This window comes from Micrasema longulum, unplaced genomic scaffold (genome assembly GCF_059751315.1).
Source record: "Micrasema longulum isolate JH-2025_06_02 unplaced genomic scaffold, ASM5975131v1 h1tg000852l, whole genome shotgun sequence".
Taxonomy (NCBI): domain Eukaryota; kingdom Metazoa; phylum Arthropoda; class Insecta; order Trichoptera; family Brachycentridae; genus Micrasema; species Micrasema longulum.
Window position 1 is genome coordinate 30,355 of NW_028278044.1, and position 15,788 is coordinate 46,142.

The 15,788-nt window shown below is 30.8% G+C and overlaps 1 protein-coding gene across 1 annotated transcript; it reads left to right on the top strand.

Annotated features, from left to right (window-relative positions):
- The first annotated feature begins 7,419 nt into the window (after positions 1-7,419).
- LOC148278624 (uncharacterized) lies at positions 7,420-10,178 on the top strand. Its single transcript, XM_088231135.1, has 2 exons — positions 7,420-7,771; positions 9,831-10,178. The coding sequence occupies exon 2, from the start codon at positions 9,912-9,914 to the stop codon at positions 10,176-10,178; it is 267 nt and encodes an 88-aa protein (XP_088087261.1). The 5' UTR covers positions 7,420-7,771; positions 9,831-9,911.
- The last annotated feature ends 5,610 nt before the right edge of the window (positions 10,179-15,788 follow it).

A 15,788-nucleotide genomic window follows, 5' to 3' on the forward strand; every position in this document is an offset into this window, starting at 1 on the left:
AGACAACAATCCTACCTTTAGGAAGACATGAAAGGGAATCAGAAAAAACAGTAATTGTCGAAGATCAAAATATTTTATTTTATTTATTTGTTTAGTTTATTAACTGATAGTTAATGTTGTGTATACAGTGCTATGTTACACAAATTGGATGCAAAACTCAGATACACTAAAAACATTTTTTTGTGCGATTTCGAAGTTATGTGGTTTTTAAGGCAATTATTTAAAAAAGGCCGAAGAAAATCCAGTTTCACTCACAGCAAAAATAATTCGAGGTCTTCAACTTTGCAGTATTTTAGAAAATCGTTTTATACCTAATGAAACGAATTTTGAACGAGCTTTCAAGTTTCAACATGGGCTCAACAATAAATTCTGTACCTTAATTAAAGCTTAAATGCTGGAAGTCACATTTAGTAAATTGTTCAGGAGAGCGCGAGCGGTTTGAAGTTGTAAAACTGTTTCAAATGTATCTCTCGAAGTAAAAACACAATTTATTACTGTTTTTTTGGATTTATAGGCTTTTGATAAGAATATTTAAGAAAAAAACATTTAAAGTTTGGACTATCAAATAACTTTGGGACTTCAATGTGTTTTGTTCTAACCGCCCGGTCCGCGCCCTAATTCCTCCTCGGACTTTAGTATAAAAAGTAGTGTAGAATATTTAATGAAAAACAATGTAGGTTTTTAGGATAAAGGCATATATACCACTCTTTCAGTTTCTTTAAGTAAATTGTTATTTGAATAGATAAAAAAAAACATATATCAACGAAGATGAATAACGTTTTAGAGAAGGAAATATGGAAGTCCAGGTGTTTACAAGGCAAAAATTAATGGCCAATTTAAGTGGCCACTTTATACTCTGTGTAACATTCACCATACGAATGTCTTTTCATTCTAATATGGATGTTCAAACATAGGCAGAATGGTGAATGTTACACAGTGTATAAAGTGGCCACTAACTCGAACATTTTTTTTATGTAGTTGCAATGTACCTTGCTTTTGTTATGTGCAAGGTTTTATCGAAAATACTTATCTTTAAATTATATTCTGTTGACTTCAATATTTTTTACCGTAGACTTACAATAATAAAAATAAAGCAGAATCAGAATAAACAAAATAATTCTAGAAATATTGCATTAACAAATAATAAAAAATCGTAAAAGTTGGACACAAAAAACAAAAGGAGCTAGATACCACCATTGAATAACTTAGCCTGCTTGATCGTCCCTGTAATGAATCGAACAGTCTCTCTTCGTGTATCATTACAGTTCAGGAGCTCAGCTAGGTTATTTGTCGCAGCAATCCGAGTGTTTAGTTTGCATTCAAGCTCCCATCCCGGCCTGTCGAACATTGGACATATTAAAAGATGTTCTACAGTCTGCTCAGTGATGCCATCACATGGGCAGCAACTGTCGTCTCGCAGCCCAAAGCGATGCAGATATTCCCTCATGCATCCATGTCCCGAGAGAGCCTAAGTTAATTCATATGTAGGCGTTTCATGCTTCCAAAATGTTTTGGCCTCGTCTGTGCTTCTCAAAAGTTGCTTGATCCACTTATTGGTAGTTTTTTCTTCATGAATTTTCCTCCACTCATTTAATTTATCTTTTGAAATGGACCACCTTATATGGCTTATTGGGACTTCGTCAAAGTTCGGCCTCACTTTTTTTACTGTAGCAGCCTTGGCTAGCTCATCTGCTCTCTCATTTCCGATTTCTCCAACATGAGCTCTAACCCAGCAGAACCGAACATATATGCCTTGTGTGCTGAGAGCATAGTGAAGTTTTTGAATGTTGCTTATAATGGCATTCGTGGAGTAAACATATTTGAGCGCGAGCAGTCCAGACATACTATCGCTGTGAATTGTGATAATTGCGAGACTAGTTATTTGTCTCTGTATCCATAATATTGCCCTTTCAATACCAATCAACTCTGCCTGGAAGACTGAACACTCATTTCCAAGTTTTAGTTTTCTCTGGTCTATCTCCTTGTGTTCCCTGTATACAACAAAGGCCGCTCCAACATGTCCATTCAGTTTGCTGCCATCAGTGTAAATATGGATAAGGCTAGTTTGAGTAAGTGATAGCGTATTTGTATTTTCCTCTAGATTCACTTGTATATTAGCACACTTAGCGGGATGTGGTAGTGAGCAATATTCAACACAAACATTCAGACAAACTCAAAATATTGTAGATTCTTTTTATCAAAACCAGTAAGAGACAAACATAATATAAACATAGTTTAAACTTTGCCAAATACTCACCTATTCCACGGTTCCACATGTTAGCAAACAAACATGGAAATTAAGGCTTATTCAATTTATCTTTATATCAATTAAAATCATTACTTTTTAATCACTTCTTTTCTAAATTATAAAAATGTACAAAGTGTTATACTTGTTTTACTGTTTATGCTATGATACATCGCCTCTGTTACTTCAATACTTTTCTATTTAAACCCTTCATTTATTACAATATTTGAGTTTGTCCAAATGTTTGTAGACAAAATACTGGATTTCACCCCCTTGGGTGTCATTAAGATTAACAAAATGGTGAATGTTACACAGTGTGTAAAGTGGCCACTTAAACCAGCCAATGACAGGTCATAAGCCCTGTAAATGCCTAGACTACCATATTCCCTTATTTAAGGTATTCTCCATCCCTGTTGTAATTTGTTAACCTTCATTTATTGTTAATTTGCTGCATACCTTTGTTATAATTTCTAACTAAATTTTCCTATATTATTTTCTCATTTTCTGCTGATTTTATTTCATGTATCTATATTTTTTATAGTATAGTATGTGAAATAATTCAGTCAGATGAATCTCTTCACAACAATAAAGGTTTCCGCTCTTTAACTTCACTTAAATCAACAAATGGAAGAATTGAAGAAATATGGATGTTCAAACAGAGGCAAAATGGTGAATGTTACACAGTGTGTAAAGTGGCCACTTAAACCAGCCAATGACAGGTCACAAGCCCTGTAAATGCCTAGACTTCCATATCCCCTTATTTAAGGTATTCTCCATCCCTGTTGTAATTTGTTAACCTTCATTTATTGTTAATTTGCTGCATACCTTTGTTATAATTTCTAACTAAATTTTCCTATATTATTTTCTCATTTTCTGCTGATTTTATTTCATGTATCTATATTTTTTATACTGTGTTCAGGTGTTTTGTTTTATTATAATTGTTTAACAATATTTTTTTATACTTTGTCAAAGGCGTAAGTCAACGAAATTAATAAATAAATAATAATCTTACCCGACAACCACAAGAAATGCAAATGCAATGAACAATTCCTCAGTTTTGATTTTTCTGTGCCAAGTATTATAATGCTATCAGTCAATACAATACTAACGTAAATAGTACAAAATTAATCATTAATACAGGGGAGTAGTTTGAAAACAGATTAAAACAGACCAAATCAGCATTATTTTTCAAAAGTTAAATAAAATTTCAAATTCCGGCGTTATCAGGTTTTAATAACATTTTTTTTATTACGTGACACTAACTTTTTAAAATGATCTTTATACTGACGCGGAAATACAGAGGTATTAAAATATAGGGTCGTATTGGAAATGTTTAATTATATACCACCACACTGGGTTGAATGTGCTAAGTTAGGTATTATAAAAAAATAAACAATAATATTGGTAATTTATGTAAAAGTACTTTGTTTTTTATACTTTTTTTGGTTAGTTTTAGGGTATTTTTAAAATTAGTTTTGGAGTTAAAACAAAAAATTAAATAAATTTTTATATTAGAGTAAAATAAAATTTAAGATGCCTTAATAGTAATATTTTTTTCCGAATTCGTAAACCAGCTGATAGAAAATAATAATAATTCAAATAAAGACACTGGGTAAAAGGTTAAAGTTACTCATTGAAAATATAACATTAAAATTAGACAACTTAGATATCTTAAGAAATTGAAAAAGCGATAAAAAATCAAATAAGTAATACTACACAATATTTTATTTATTTTATTTATTAACGGACTTATTCAGTTCATTCCAAAAATGGCAAACACATATTCTTATAATACATACAGGACAATGAAAATAAAATACAAATAAAGAAAATTAAAGCTACTACAAAAAATTTAATAATAATTACTACCTCGAGACAAGCTCTGGTTTGTCTTAGTGATTGTTTAAATTTTACAATGAAAATAATAATAAAAATTAAAGACTTACACCAAAAAACTCCAGATCTTGTCTCCAATTTACAATTTGACACAATCGAGAAATTGGTGCATGCAAGCCATAGTTTGTGCTGTGCTGATCAAGAAACAGCACATTATTATTTCGCAACCGGCGGATCAGAACATTAATTGCCACTTGTTCCAGTAACGACGGTACATCAATTAAGCCATTGTAAATTAAACTTTAAATATAGAGTCAATGTTATTTCTACGTTTTTGTGGACTTGACATTTTTAACATTGACTCCATTTCTCCGTAAGTGTAGTCTTCCTTCTCGAGGCCAATCATGCATGCTACTTTTTTATGATGTTCTACAGATTCAATATGATTTATCGGGCCTGCATAGAAGGAAGACCAGATCACGGAGTCATATTCTAAAAGAGGACGGACACGTGAGTAATATAGTGTTTTAACCGTGAACATATTAGTAAAGTCACTAGATGAATTATTAATAAAACTTTTTAAAAGAGTTTTAATGGTTTATTGACCATAGTACCAATATGTTCATTAAAGGTAAGTTTACAGTTCATGATAATTCTGATTTTTTTTACATTAGCCTTATACCCGTATGCAGAGACAAAACTTAAGGTGAGGAAAGTACATTCTTATTTCAAATGCAAAAAATAACCCGAAGGTGAAGACAATAGAATGTACTTTCCTCGCCTTAAGGTTTGTCTCTGCATACGGGTATTAGAATACATTTTCAAGACGGTAAATGGGAATGATAAAGGCACAAAAATATATGGTAAGTATTTGAATCACCTTAGTTTTGCAGACGTTATAGCAATAATAAGTGATGGAGTAAATGAACTGGAAACTATGGTAAAAGAATTGTATGATACTTCTAGAAAGATCGAAATAAATATAGACAAAACCAAGATTTTGAGTCCAACACCTAGGAACATAAATATATACTCATACTGGAAATAAAACTATTAGTGCTGTTGACGAGGACATTTCCCTTTAAAAAAACTAAATCAAACTGTGGAACTGTCTAGACAAATCAGAATACGTTAAGCTGCTTTTGGAAAGCAGGGACATGTTTTCAGAAATAAGGAGATTCCAAACAATCTGAAGGTCGAAATCTACAACTCTTGTGTTTTATGTACATAGGTATACATAATATATATATACTGATACTACTACCTACAGTAAACTTCAACCTTTTGCCTAAAATTTTTATAATTTTTCAAAATACATTTAATTGTGTACCTACCTACTTACATTTCTGTGACATTTATCTTTATTTATGTATATCTTTGAATCATAATGTAATTTTATACTTTTTGTATTATTTTTTGACATATTTGATACTGAAATGTTTATTAGATATATATTTATTAAACAACATATTCATTTGTGAAACTGTAAAAACCCTCTCAATAACGAATAAATGGATACATAATAAAAATATATCAATAACATAGAATTAAGAATAGTCCAGAAACCGCATACGCACATCAAACTGAAGGCGACTCAACTACTCATAAGTAGGTTTACGTTTTGACCCATTAGTTTCTTTGTAGACGTCGCTCAGTACGCAACTCCTGATTTGAATTCAACTATGCCGTGTTGTGTTCTTTTAAAGTTAAAAAATACTGCTAGGATCTTAAAGAAACAGGATGCAATCACATTTCATCTGTAATTTGCAAATGAATGTGAATATGCATTACTTAAAAATTGAATTATTTTTCCATCTGTCAGATTGTCGAAGAATCAATATGGAAATTTCGTTAGTGTTGCCAGGGTAGTAAATTTTTTTACCCAACTTTGCTCATCTAATGAAAGAATTAATGAAAATTAGACGTCAGATTAAACAACGCCGTGGGGGACATTTTAACGATATTATCTTTAAAACATCAAATATTATTTAACATGATTTAAAAATATCCGTTTTATGTCAAATAAAATTTGCTTTATATTTTAAGTTCAAAGTTCATTAATTCAATTCGTCTTATTAAATGACCCTTTACTTATCTACTCTGTTGTGTCAATCAATGTTTCCGCGTGCACAATAAAATTTTAGAGAAATTAAAGATTACTTTTGTTTTACCTTACATTTGTGTTATGATTTTTTTTCCCCGTCAAGCAACATTACCCGGTGACTTCACGAATGCGAGCGGCGAAAGTAAGGCGGAGTGGGGGAATTATTGGACACAGTCCGATGTATTCAAATATGATTCAACGCTCCTTCTGGACTATTCTTAATTCTATGATCAATAATTGAATTATCAAGGTATATGTCATAATTATTATGAGTTATTCAGAAGCCAGTCCACAATTTTGAAAAAACGAGATATTGGTGTTATCGGTCGCAGTGTGCAGTAAGGTAATTCTATATTCTGCTAAAAACATCCAGACGGCTTTTATTCAAAAAACTGTAATAATCACCTTCCGAAAAAAGTGTCGATCACAAAAACGGCATTTCTCAATTTGCAGAAAAAACCCACAGGACTAGAAAAATCTTACGGTACTTTAAAAATTATTAAAACTAGTCAAATACACAATTAGATTCTTGTTTGTAACATAAAAAAATAAATTTATTCATTGTTTATCATTTGTCAAAGTCAAAAGCATTCCAGCTGTTTTGTAGATTTGATTAATCATTCTTTTCACAAAGGTGCTATTATCTCAGTTTGACTTTTCTATGGCTGGCTGCTTTCTGCATAACTGCGTTAAATTGTGATAAAAATTCAGTTTGAAAGAGAGAGCAAAAATTATTAGGTGCTTCTTTGCAGAAAAGATATCACACCGTTATCATTGAAAAATATACCTAAAACAACAAAATATTTCATTGAATCGGGTTGTGGTCCCGTGGTAGTATTATGATCTGACAGACCAAAGGTCCGAGGTTCAAATCCCACTCTACCCCAACTTCCATTTTTCCAGCACAAGTTGTGCAGCACAACTTGTGCTGGAAAAATGGAAGTTGGGGTAAATAACTTATTTGCAACGTTTAAGAAATTGTCCGAAAATTTAAATATTGCAGTAAATAATTAGTGTAAACATACGGTATTATTTAATACCCCTGTGGTATCATCTGTACCACCAATGTTTTATTTTAAAGTTTTGATAAGGTCACGGTAATAAACTTAATGTCATGCATTGTAATATTGCTTCTTGAAAACTGATACCCCGAGTGTAACTATGAACATTTTGCAAAATAATGCTTAGTTTATAATTTTTTAACAATATAAATGATAAATATTGCAGTTCTTCATAATTTGTAACATATTCACTAAAGTGTAATAATACCTAGAGTAAAAATCAAAATGAAGGGATTGATAATGAGGAAGTTCAGTGGTTTTTTTTAATTTTTTTATTTGTTAATAGACTATTAAACTAAGTCAAAATTTTTTTTTTTTCAATTTTTATATATCGTATTATCAGCGCTACGATTTTTTAAAGTTTTGTATTTCTGAAATAACTCCGCGTGTAACGTCAGAGGTTCATTTCCGCTTATTCTCATTCAGTTCTTCCCATTGGTCCAGAAGCGACAAGCAGACCGGAAATCTTCCATAGCTCTCAGATCATAGGTTGATTCACATGAACCAGTGACGTCATTTAAAGTAGTGCGTTTTTATTAAAATGTTTATTATTATTTTTTCCGCACATTTTCAAGAAACTTTGAGGTACAATTTAAAGCTCTAATTTTTACTCCGCCCAAGAAAACATTTTTTGTATCCAATTTCCCGTAGGGCTGAAGTTCCTCATTGTGTTTGCTTTGTTTGTGGTTGTTCATGTAAGATTTTTTATAATTATTATTAATTTTTAATACGGTTTCTGTTTCAAATGCTTTCTTTTTGTCTACCAGTCTTGATTGAAGCATTTCTACCTTTATACTAAAAAAAAAATGTTTTAATAGCTTTCAAAATAAGCTAAATAAACATAAAACTTTTAAAAATATAAAACCCAGATGTTAAGTAAGTTTTTAACTATGTTTTTTTTTTTTTTTAAAGTTGTTTGGTGACTAATTATAAATTTTTTGAATTAATTGAATAGTACAAATTTTCAAATGTAATTTAAAGGAAGACACTCAGCAAACAATTCGTACCAAACTGAAATTCCTGAACTTGGCTGAGCTTGAGAAGAATGATTGATTTATATTATGATTGGCGGCCTCCGTGGTGTAGTGGTCAAGACGCTTGACTCGCGCACGGAAGGTTCCGGGTTCGATTCCCGGTGAGAACACAAAAAATAAAATGTGATTTTTCTCAAGCCTGGTTATTCTGTAATGTAATTCACCACTGTAATTGGGCCTCCTGGCCTGTTGTGGTGCAAAAAAAATGAAATGAAAAATGAAATGAAATGAAATGAAAATATGTATGTCGCTACATATCGTTTGTTTCGACTTGATGTATATTTATCAATGGAGCAAACAAAACAGATATCCCTAGGCTTTAACTCAATAACTGCTTATAGCATGGTAGTTTTGACCTGACGAGTGTGTTTTTTCTTTAAAGTAATAATTCTCCAGACAAGCCCTTAAGCTCTATTCCATAGAACAAAAACGTTCCAAATTTTAGTTTGATTTTTAGTTTAACAACAAATGTGTAATGGATAGTTTCGGTTAGCGCTTGTAACTCTCAACCGCAGTTCCTACGTCCCGTTTTATAGCTGTAACTTTGTGGTCAATAATCATAGAATGGTTTTTCTCTGTTTAGGCGACTCTGTTAGGTTATTGCTTTTAAAAAAAATCCTTTGGATTTTTAGTGTTGCCAGCACTGAGATTAAAAGAATTTACATTCACTTTCATTATTAAATGATATAATATGAAATTTTCATTGTTATATTTGATGAAGTTGCAAATCTTGGATAGTTACCTTAAGTACATTATGCGTAACTAGTGGATTTCCTCTGAAATTATCCAGAAAGTTGCCTATTAGTTTAATTAGTGGTAGAGAAAGCGTTGCCAGCACATAATTAGCAGATAAATTACGCGTTTTCTACCTTCTAGAATGTTCAGAATCGTACTGCTTGTTTCGATTATAGTATTAAACACCAGTCTCCATTAAAAAAACAAAACCATTTAAATGTATCCCGCACACAATACAATCTACAAAAAATATAAAAAGAATTACCTATAAAATATACCTACGGTAAAATAAGTTACTCTAAACAATATTTAATGTGATTGATAAAATTGTCAATTAATATAGTTTATTGATTTATTTAAGAAGCTATTTTTGTATTTCCTCATGTGACATATTAAGGGTTTAAGACGGGAAAATACATCAAAAGTAAGAAATCTATATCTGCATTGAAAATTAAGATAGCACATATTGTATAAAGAATGCATCTAAACTAATAAGGTTTAAATATAAAGAAAAATACATGATTGATACTTAATATTCATTTACAGTGTCACATCTCGTAAAATAACATAAAACACTCATTCATTATATCTAACTTTTTTAAGAAGCTACCTACTTGCTTATTGAATGCAGTCGAACAGATCAAAAGTTTATAAACCAAACATATAGACTACCCGCTGATTGTATTAAACTCATAGAAATTAAATCAATGATTTTAGATCTAGTGCCTTAAATACAATAGGCGTGCATCGAACGTGTTTGGCTATTATTAGAGAAAAGAGCTTAGTATATGTAAAATATTGATTTTATGTTTCAGGGTATTACTGAGCAACAAAAACAGATAGATATAAACGATGGAAAGATATGTGCTTCCGAGAATGGAGTTACCAATCAAGAGATGGAGAAGTTGAGAGCTGGAGACTGGTCTAGTGGCACAGATAACATCAAGAAGTTCTCCGCCTGCTTGTTAAAGAGAGGGCTCTTGGATAAAGATGGCAAATACCATAAGGAAGAAGCAATCAGCAAAGTTGAGGAATTTGAAAAGGAAAAGGTCAGAGAAGTTATGGAAAAGTGTGAAAAAGAAGCAGGAGGTGTTAACATTGAAAAAGCATATGAATTCATCAAATGTTTTAATTCTGAGTACCCAGGAAACATTTTCTTATAAATGTAATTTTTAACTTTCATATTTTTATGTTTTAAATTCAAATTTATTTGATTAAATATCTTAATCTGTAGATACAGATCTTTTTTATTTAGTTTTATTTTTTTACTCAAAGATGGACCCTGTAACACGATTTCACCATAATAATCAGAAACTGATCTTTACAATTTGATAAGAGGGAACAGGATAGCTTTTATTGACATGGAAATAGCAATTTTAATTAGTGCAGTCATTATTTTTCCAGACATGTTCAGATACTTATGATTTGGGATTCATTCATCTTACTGTGAATTATTTCAAGCAATTCTTTTAAACGATTCATAAATAAATTAATAGGATAGAATCAGTAAAAAATAAAATTACTATTAATACAGTGGAACTCCGTTTATCCAAACTCTAGTCATCCGGATTGCCAAATATCCGGATTTTTATTAGGAATTTTCTCCATTTATTTTTCATTGCATTCATACTTTTTGTCTGTTGAATGCTTGTTTTAACTTTGCTGGACATATATAAGTAAGTTTTTAATGTGATTCTAATTCACTGTATTATTTGAAAAGCAGTAAATAAGTGATTTTAGGGTAAATTTTGTGTTTGCTTTTAGAAAATTACCTTAATTAAATGGTTAATCCAACTATCCTGATTTCTGAATATCTGAAAAAAGAATGGCACTCTTTAATCCGGATAATTTGAAACAAAGTATTAAGACAAACCTGCAACTTTCCTGTTGATTTCAGCGTAAACACATCTATATGGGTTGGCATGTCTTAAATGTACATGTATTGGGTTAGCATAAAACTAGGATATAATAAAAGGTTCTATCAAATCATTTTTATATTTAGCCATGATTAACAAAACATTATAAGTGACAAAAACAATATTTTAAGGGAAAACACTTCTTTCTCTAAATTAACAAGTAATACACTATGAGAATCAAATTATGTTTCTACTGTGTAGTTTGATGATGTCAATAAAATAAATATTCGAAAGAAAACTTGGTTCTCAAGGGTATTCTTTGAAAATTTATAAGAAGAAAAAATATTCTCCCATCAAATATTTTGGTGATCATGGCTCGATATTATTTTAATGCATCATGACTGGTCTATTTGTAGCATTCATGGAGGAAGATACACATATGTTTTTAAGTGGTTAACTCAAACTTTTGATTTTAAAGTTACCTAGTTGAAAAAATTATTCAACGATCTTATAAATTCAGATTTTTTTATAAAGAGGACACATAGCTATGGATATTCTTTAGCATTTTGCCAAAGGTTATAATGATACCAAAACATTTCCCTGTCTTAGTTAGTACTTACAACAGAACATAATGCATTGCAGTGATATATTAATTAAAAACAAAATGGTCATTTTAACTAACAGTAGATAAACAAATTGTTTATAATAATTTACAAATGAACCTTGACAAAGTGGTGATATGATATATTATACTCCATAATAAAATATTCAGAGTAAATAAATGAAGGTGAAGGACACCATCATAAAGTTAATAAACCATATTAGGAAGGCATGTACTTGAACTAACTTATGGGTATTTAACGATAATTGATTATAATATATTGAATAGTTGAGTAATTATTTCCGTATCTTGTGATCCCTGCCATAAAGAATATGAGAAATATTATATAATAAACGTAAGGTTATGAGATTATAATGTACAAACATAAGTAAATGGTTCTTGTTCTTTGAATAAATACTCTTTAGATCTAACACTCGACTTAACCTTCATAGAAAATTCCAACACTTTCATGGTTTTACCTCTTCATTCTCATACTCAAAACACACAATTTTTTTACATTTGATATAAACTCAAACGCCATTTCTACTTATTCCATTATTCATTCTACTGGATCATCTTCCATCAACTAATATGTTTGGCATAGAATTAATGTTAAGGTATAACATCATTTAAAAAAAAACATCATTTCTTACTCTCCGTTTTTTCCTTCCCTGCTTAATAAAGGCTAGTATGAAATTATTAATCTACACCTATTTTAACTTATAATCGTATTTTCCTTTACCCAACAAACAAGATTGTTTTTTATACATTTTTATATCCCGGAACCTTCCGTGTGTGAGTCAAGCGTCTTGACCACTACACCACGGAGGCCACCTAGTGTTAGCTATTGAAACATATATGAAAACTTTAAAGAAGTATTTTTTTGTCATAAGGTGAAGGATATTTTTTCTTAGTGGAATACGCCTGTCCAAGATAACTGTAATGAAGAAAAGTTGGTACAATCGACTGGGCCATATACTGAAGATATTTCCTTGCCTTATTTATAAGACGTTAGGTTTTTGTTGTCCTTTTTTCTAATTTTGTCAGTTCGTAGGTAATTTGTGTCAGAACTACAAGACACAGATCTGACATTGTTTGTAAATAATGTACAGTAGCCGGCAGTAAATAAAGGACATCGAGCTTAAGAAAGAGACTGCCGGCCATAATCGGCAAACTTTCGGATTTGTGAGCATTTATCAGTATTTTTATTTTATTTTATTTATTTTATATACTGCCTAAGCAAATTACAACAGTTGTCTGAAGAAACATAGGTACAAGAAAGTGAACAAAAAGAACATAAAACTATGTAGCAAAGACAAACACGGGCAATAAAATAATGGTATACAATAAATTCATAAACAGAATCAACACACAAGACTTTGAGCTAACCCATGCCAATCTATCTTCATCTCCCACCGTGTTAATGGGGAAGAGATCTATGAAATGCGGGAAGATCTATCCCAAAGAATTCTAAGTTGTGTGACAAATTGACTTATCTACAGCATAGTTTAGATACTGGACTCGTGCGTCAGAGACAACGCCCTACAAAGTCGAGGTTAACTGATTATTTATTTATTTATTTATTTACAGATATTGTCCATTTATACAATTCATAGGGTATTAATATTATAAAATAAGAATAGTTAAAAACATTAAAAAAGAAGAAAGAAGCATTGACAAACATAAGGGACATCAAGACAAGATATGGACTATTTATGCAGTGCTCGTTTAAATCATTGTTAACTTAAACCAAAAAAGTCCAGATCTTGTTTTGAGTTAACAATATGAGAAAGACTCTTCATCGGAGAATTAAGGCCATAGTTTGTTCTATGCTGATCGATGAACAGTACTTCATTGTTTCTCAACCTACGAGTCTGAATATGAAATTTTACCTGTCCCAGTAATGATAGCAGGTCGATTATACCATTTAGTATGCTGAACATAATATATGGAGTAAATATTAGTTCTACGTTTTTTTAGACTACAAATATTTAACGTTGACTCTCGATCAGCATATGAATAGTTACCTCTCTCCAGTCCAATCATCCACAATACTTTTCGAAGTAAGCGATGTTGGACTGATTCAATGAGATTTTTGAGATTCACATAGAATGGAGACCAGATCACAGAGGCATATTTTAGAAGAGAGCGAACAGTTGAGCAATTGATTATGGCTGGCAGACCCCTTTTTAAGCCCAAAGTCCTTTATTTACTGCCAGCTACTGGGCTTTTTTTTGTTAACTTTTTTGGCTTTTTTAGCTTTTTTGGTTTTTTGGCTACTTTTTTTTTTATTCCACATCAGGCCAGGAAACGCAAGTTCTGTGGTTAATAGCAGCATATAATACCGTTTAATAGTTACAAAATAAGTGTTTTACTGACTCATGTAATAAGAAAAAATAACAAACATGTTTTTACATATGATTCTGGGAATTTTAATAATACCTACAAACATTTAAAATTAATTGGTGTTAACTCTTAAAAGACTGTGGTAAATAATTCCTTTGCGCGCGGTGATGTAATATCGTGTTACCACTAGTAAAAGACGGAATATTCTAAAGTTTAGACATTTGAAAAAAATAAAATATAACATGAAAACATTCTGTTTAATAATTCCTTTTCCATAATATATGCAAATAAACATATAGTTAAGCCCTGTTAGAGCAAAATAAATTTAAAATCATAAATATGCCACTCATGTTATGCGCGTGCGTCCCTCATCACTGTCATCAACCGATTGAAGACTAAATCTGTTTTAGACAACACCCACCGCAGAACAGCGTCTCTATCTTCCTTGTTATGACTTCTTTCTTCATGCTCTCTCTTGTATAAGGTATCCGTATAGACGTGTTGCTGAATTAGCGGACATTCATTCGTAGCAAGGATAAATATTTTTTGTATTAACATTTAGCACAGTTATACAAATTTTACATTCCAAATCGGGTATGAAAATAGTAAAATAATTTGGCATGTGTATCATCGATCAATGGACTTTGACCGCCACATTTTAATCATACCTTGTTTTTAAAATTGTCTGAAAATTTGTTAATTATCTTCATTTTTTTAAGTTAGTCTTCTTTGTTTATTCTCAAATGTAATTTTAAAAAAGTATATTGTCAATTGTCCTCAGTACGGAAAACTCCAGTGAGGTCACATTATTTTTATTATTAACCATAGTTTATAAGAAAAAAATATGAACAAATAAATAAATCATTTTTTAATCATGAGTAGAAACTAAATTTTTCATTTCCAAATACTTTTTGATCTCATTAGCCATTGGAAAACCAACCATAAGAAATGTTTTGTTTTTGTATATCATGGATGTGCATATTTGATTATAATTTAAAACACAATTTAATTTTTATAACGAGGAACTTCAGCCCTACGGGAAATAGGATGCAGAAAATGTTTTCTTGCCCGCTGTAAAAATTAGAGCATTGAATTAGACAGAAAAGTTTCTTGAAAATGATTTTTTTTTTAATATTTTAATAAAAACGTATTACTTTGAACGACGTCACTGGTTCATATGAACCAACCAATGATATGAGCGCTATGAAGGATATCCGTCTTGCTTTGCTCTGACTTCACACATGGAGCTATATCAGAAATAAATAACCTTTAAAAATCATTACGCTGATAATACGATACATAAAAATAAATAAAAATTGGCTTTGTTCAATAGTATATTAAAAAATAAATAAAAAAACACTGAACTTCCTCATTGTTATGAAATCATTTTTTTACTAAAGGCTACCCCCAATTAAAATGCTTAAATTAATTTTAAACATATATTTTTTTTTTTACTTTTGGGTCTTCTAGTACCTATCTGGTGTTATAAATAAATAAAAAACCATAAACTTTATATGGGTACCTATGCACAAAATATTTATCCTCATTAATTATTATGTTGATTAAAGTCTGGTGTTGATAGAATTTTGTTATGATAATCCTTTTATATGAAGACAGGTGTCTGTCCCTCTACAATATGCAAAGTTGTTATAAGTTATTAAAAGTAAGAACAGTATTTACAATGGTTTTAAAAGTTTAGTTGATTTAGTTAAAAAAAGCAGATTTTTAAAATAATATTTAGAAAACGAAAATGATAGTGACAAAACTAATATTTTTACACAGTGAGGGTAGATTTGGTATATACCTTTATAGTAAGTGAAAAACTTGTTGACCTTTTCCTCACTGAGCATCCAAAAATTACACATGATCCGAACGAGGGGAGCAAACGACCCCAGTGCCTATTTGTATATAGTGTCACAAAAATAAAAAAGTTGAAGTGTTTATGATCGTGCAATAATTTATCCATGTTT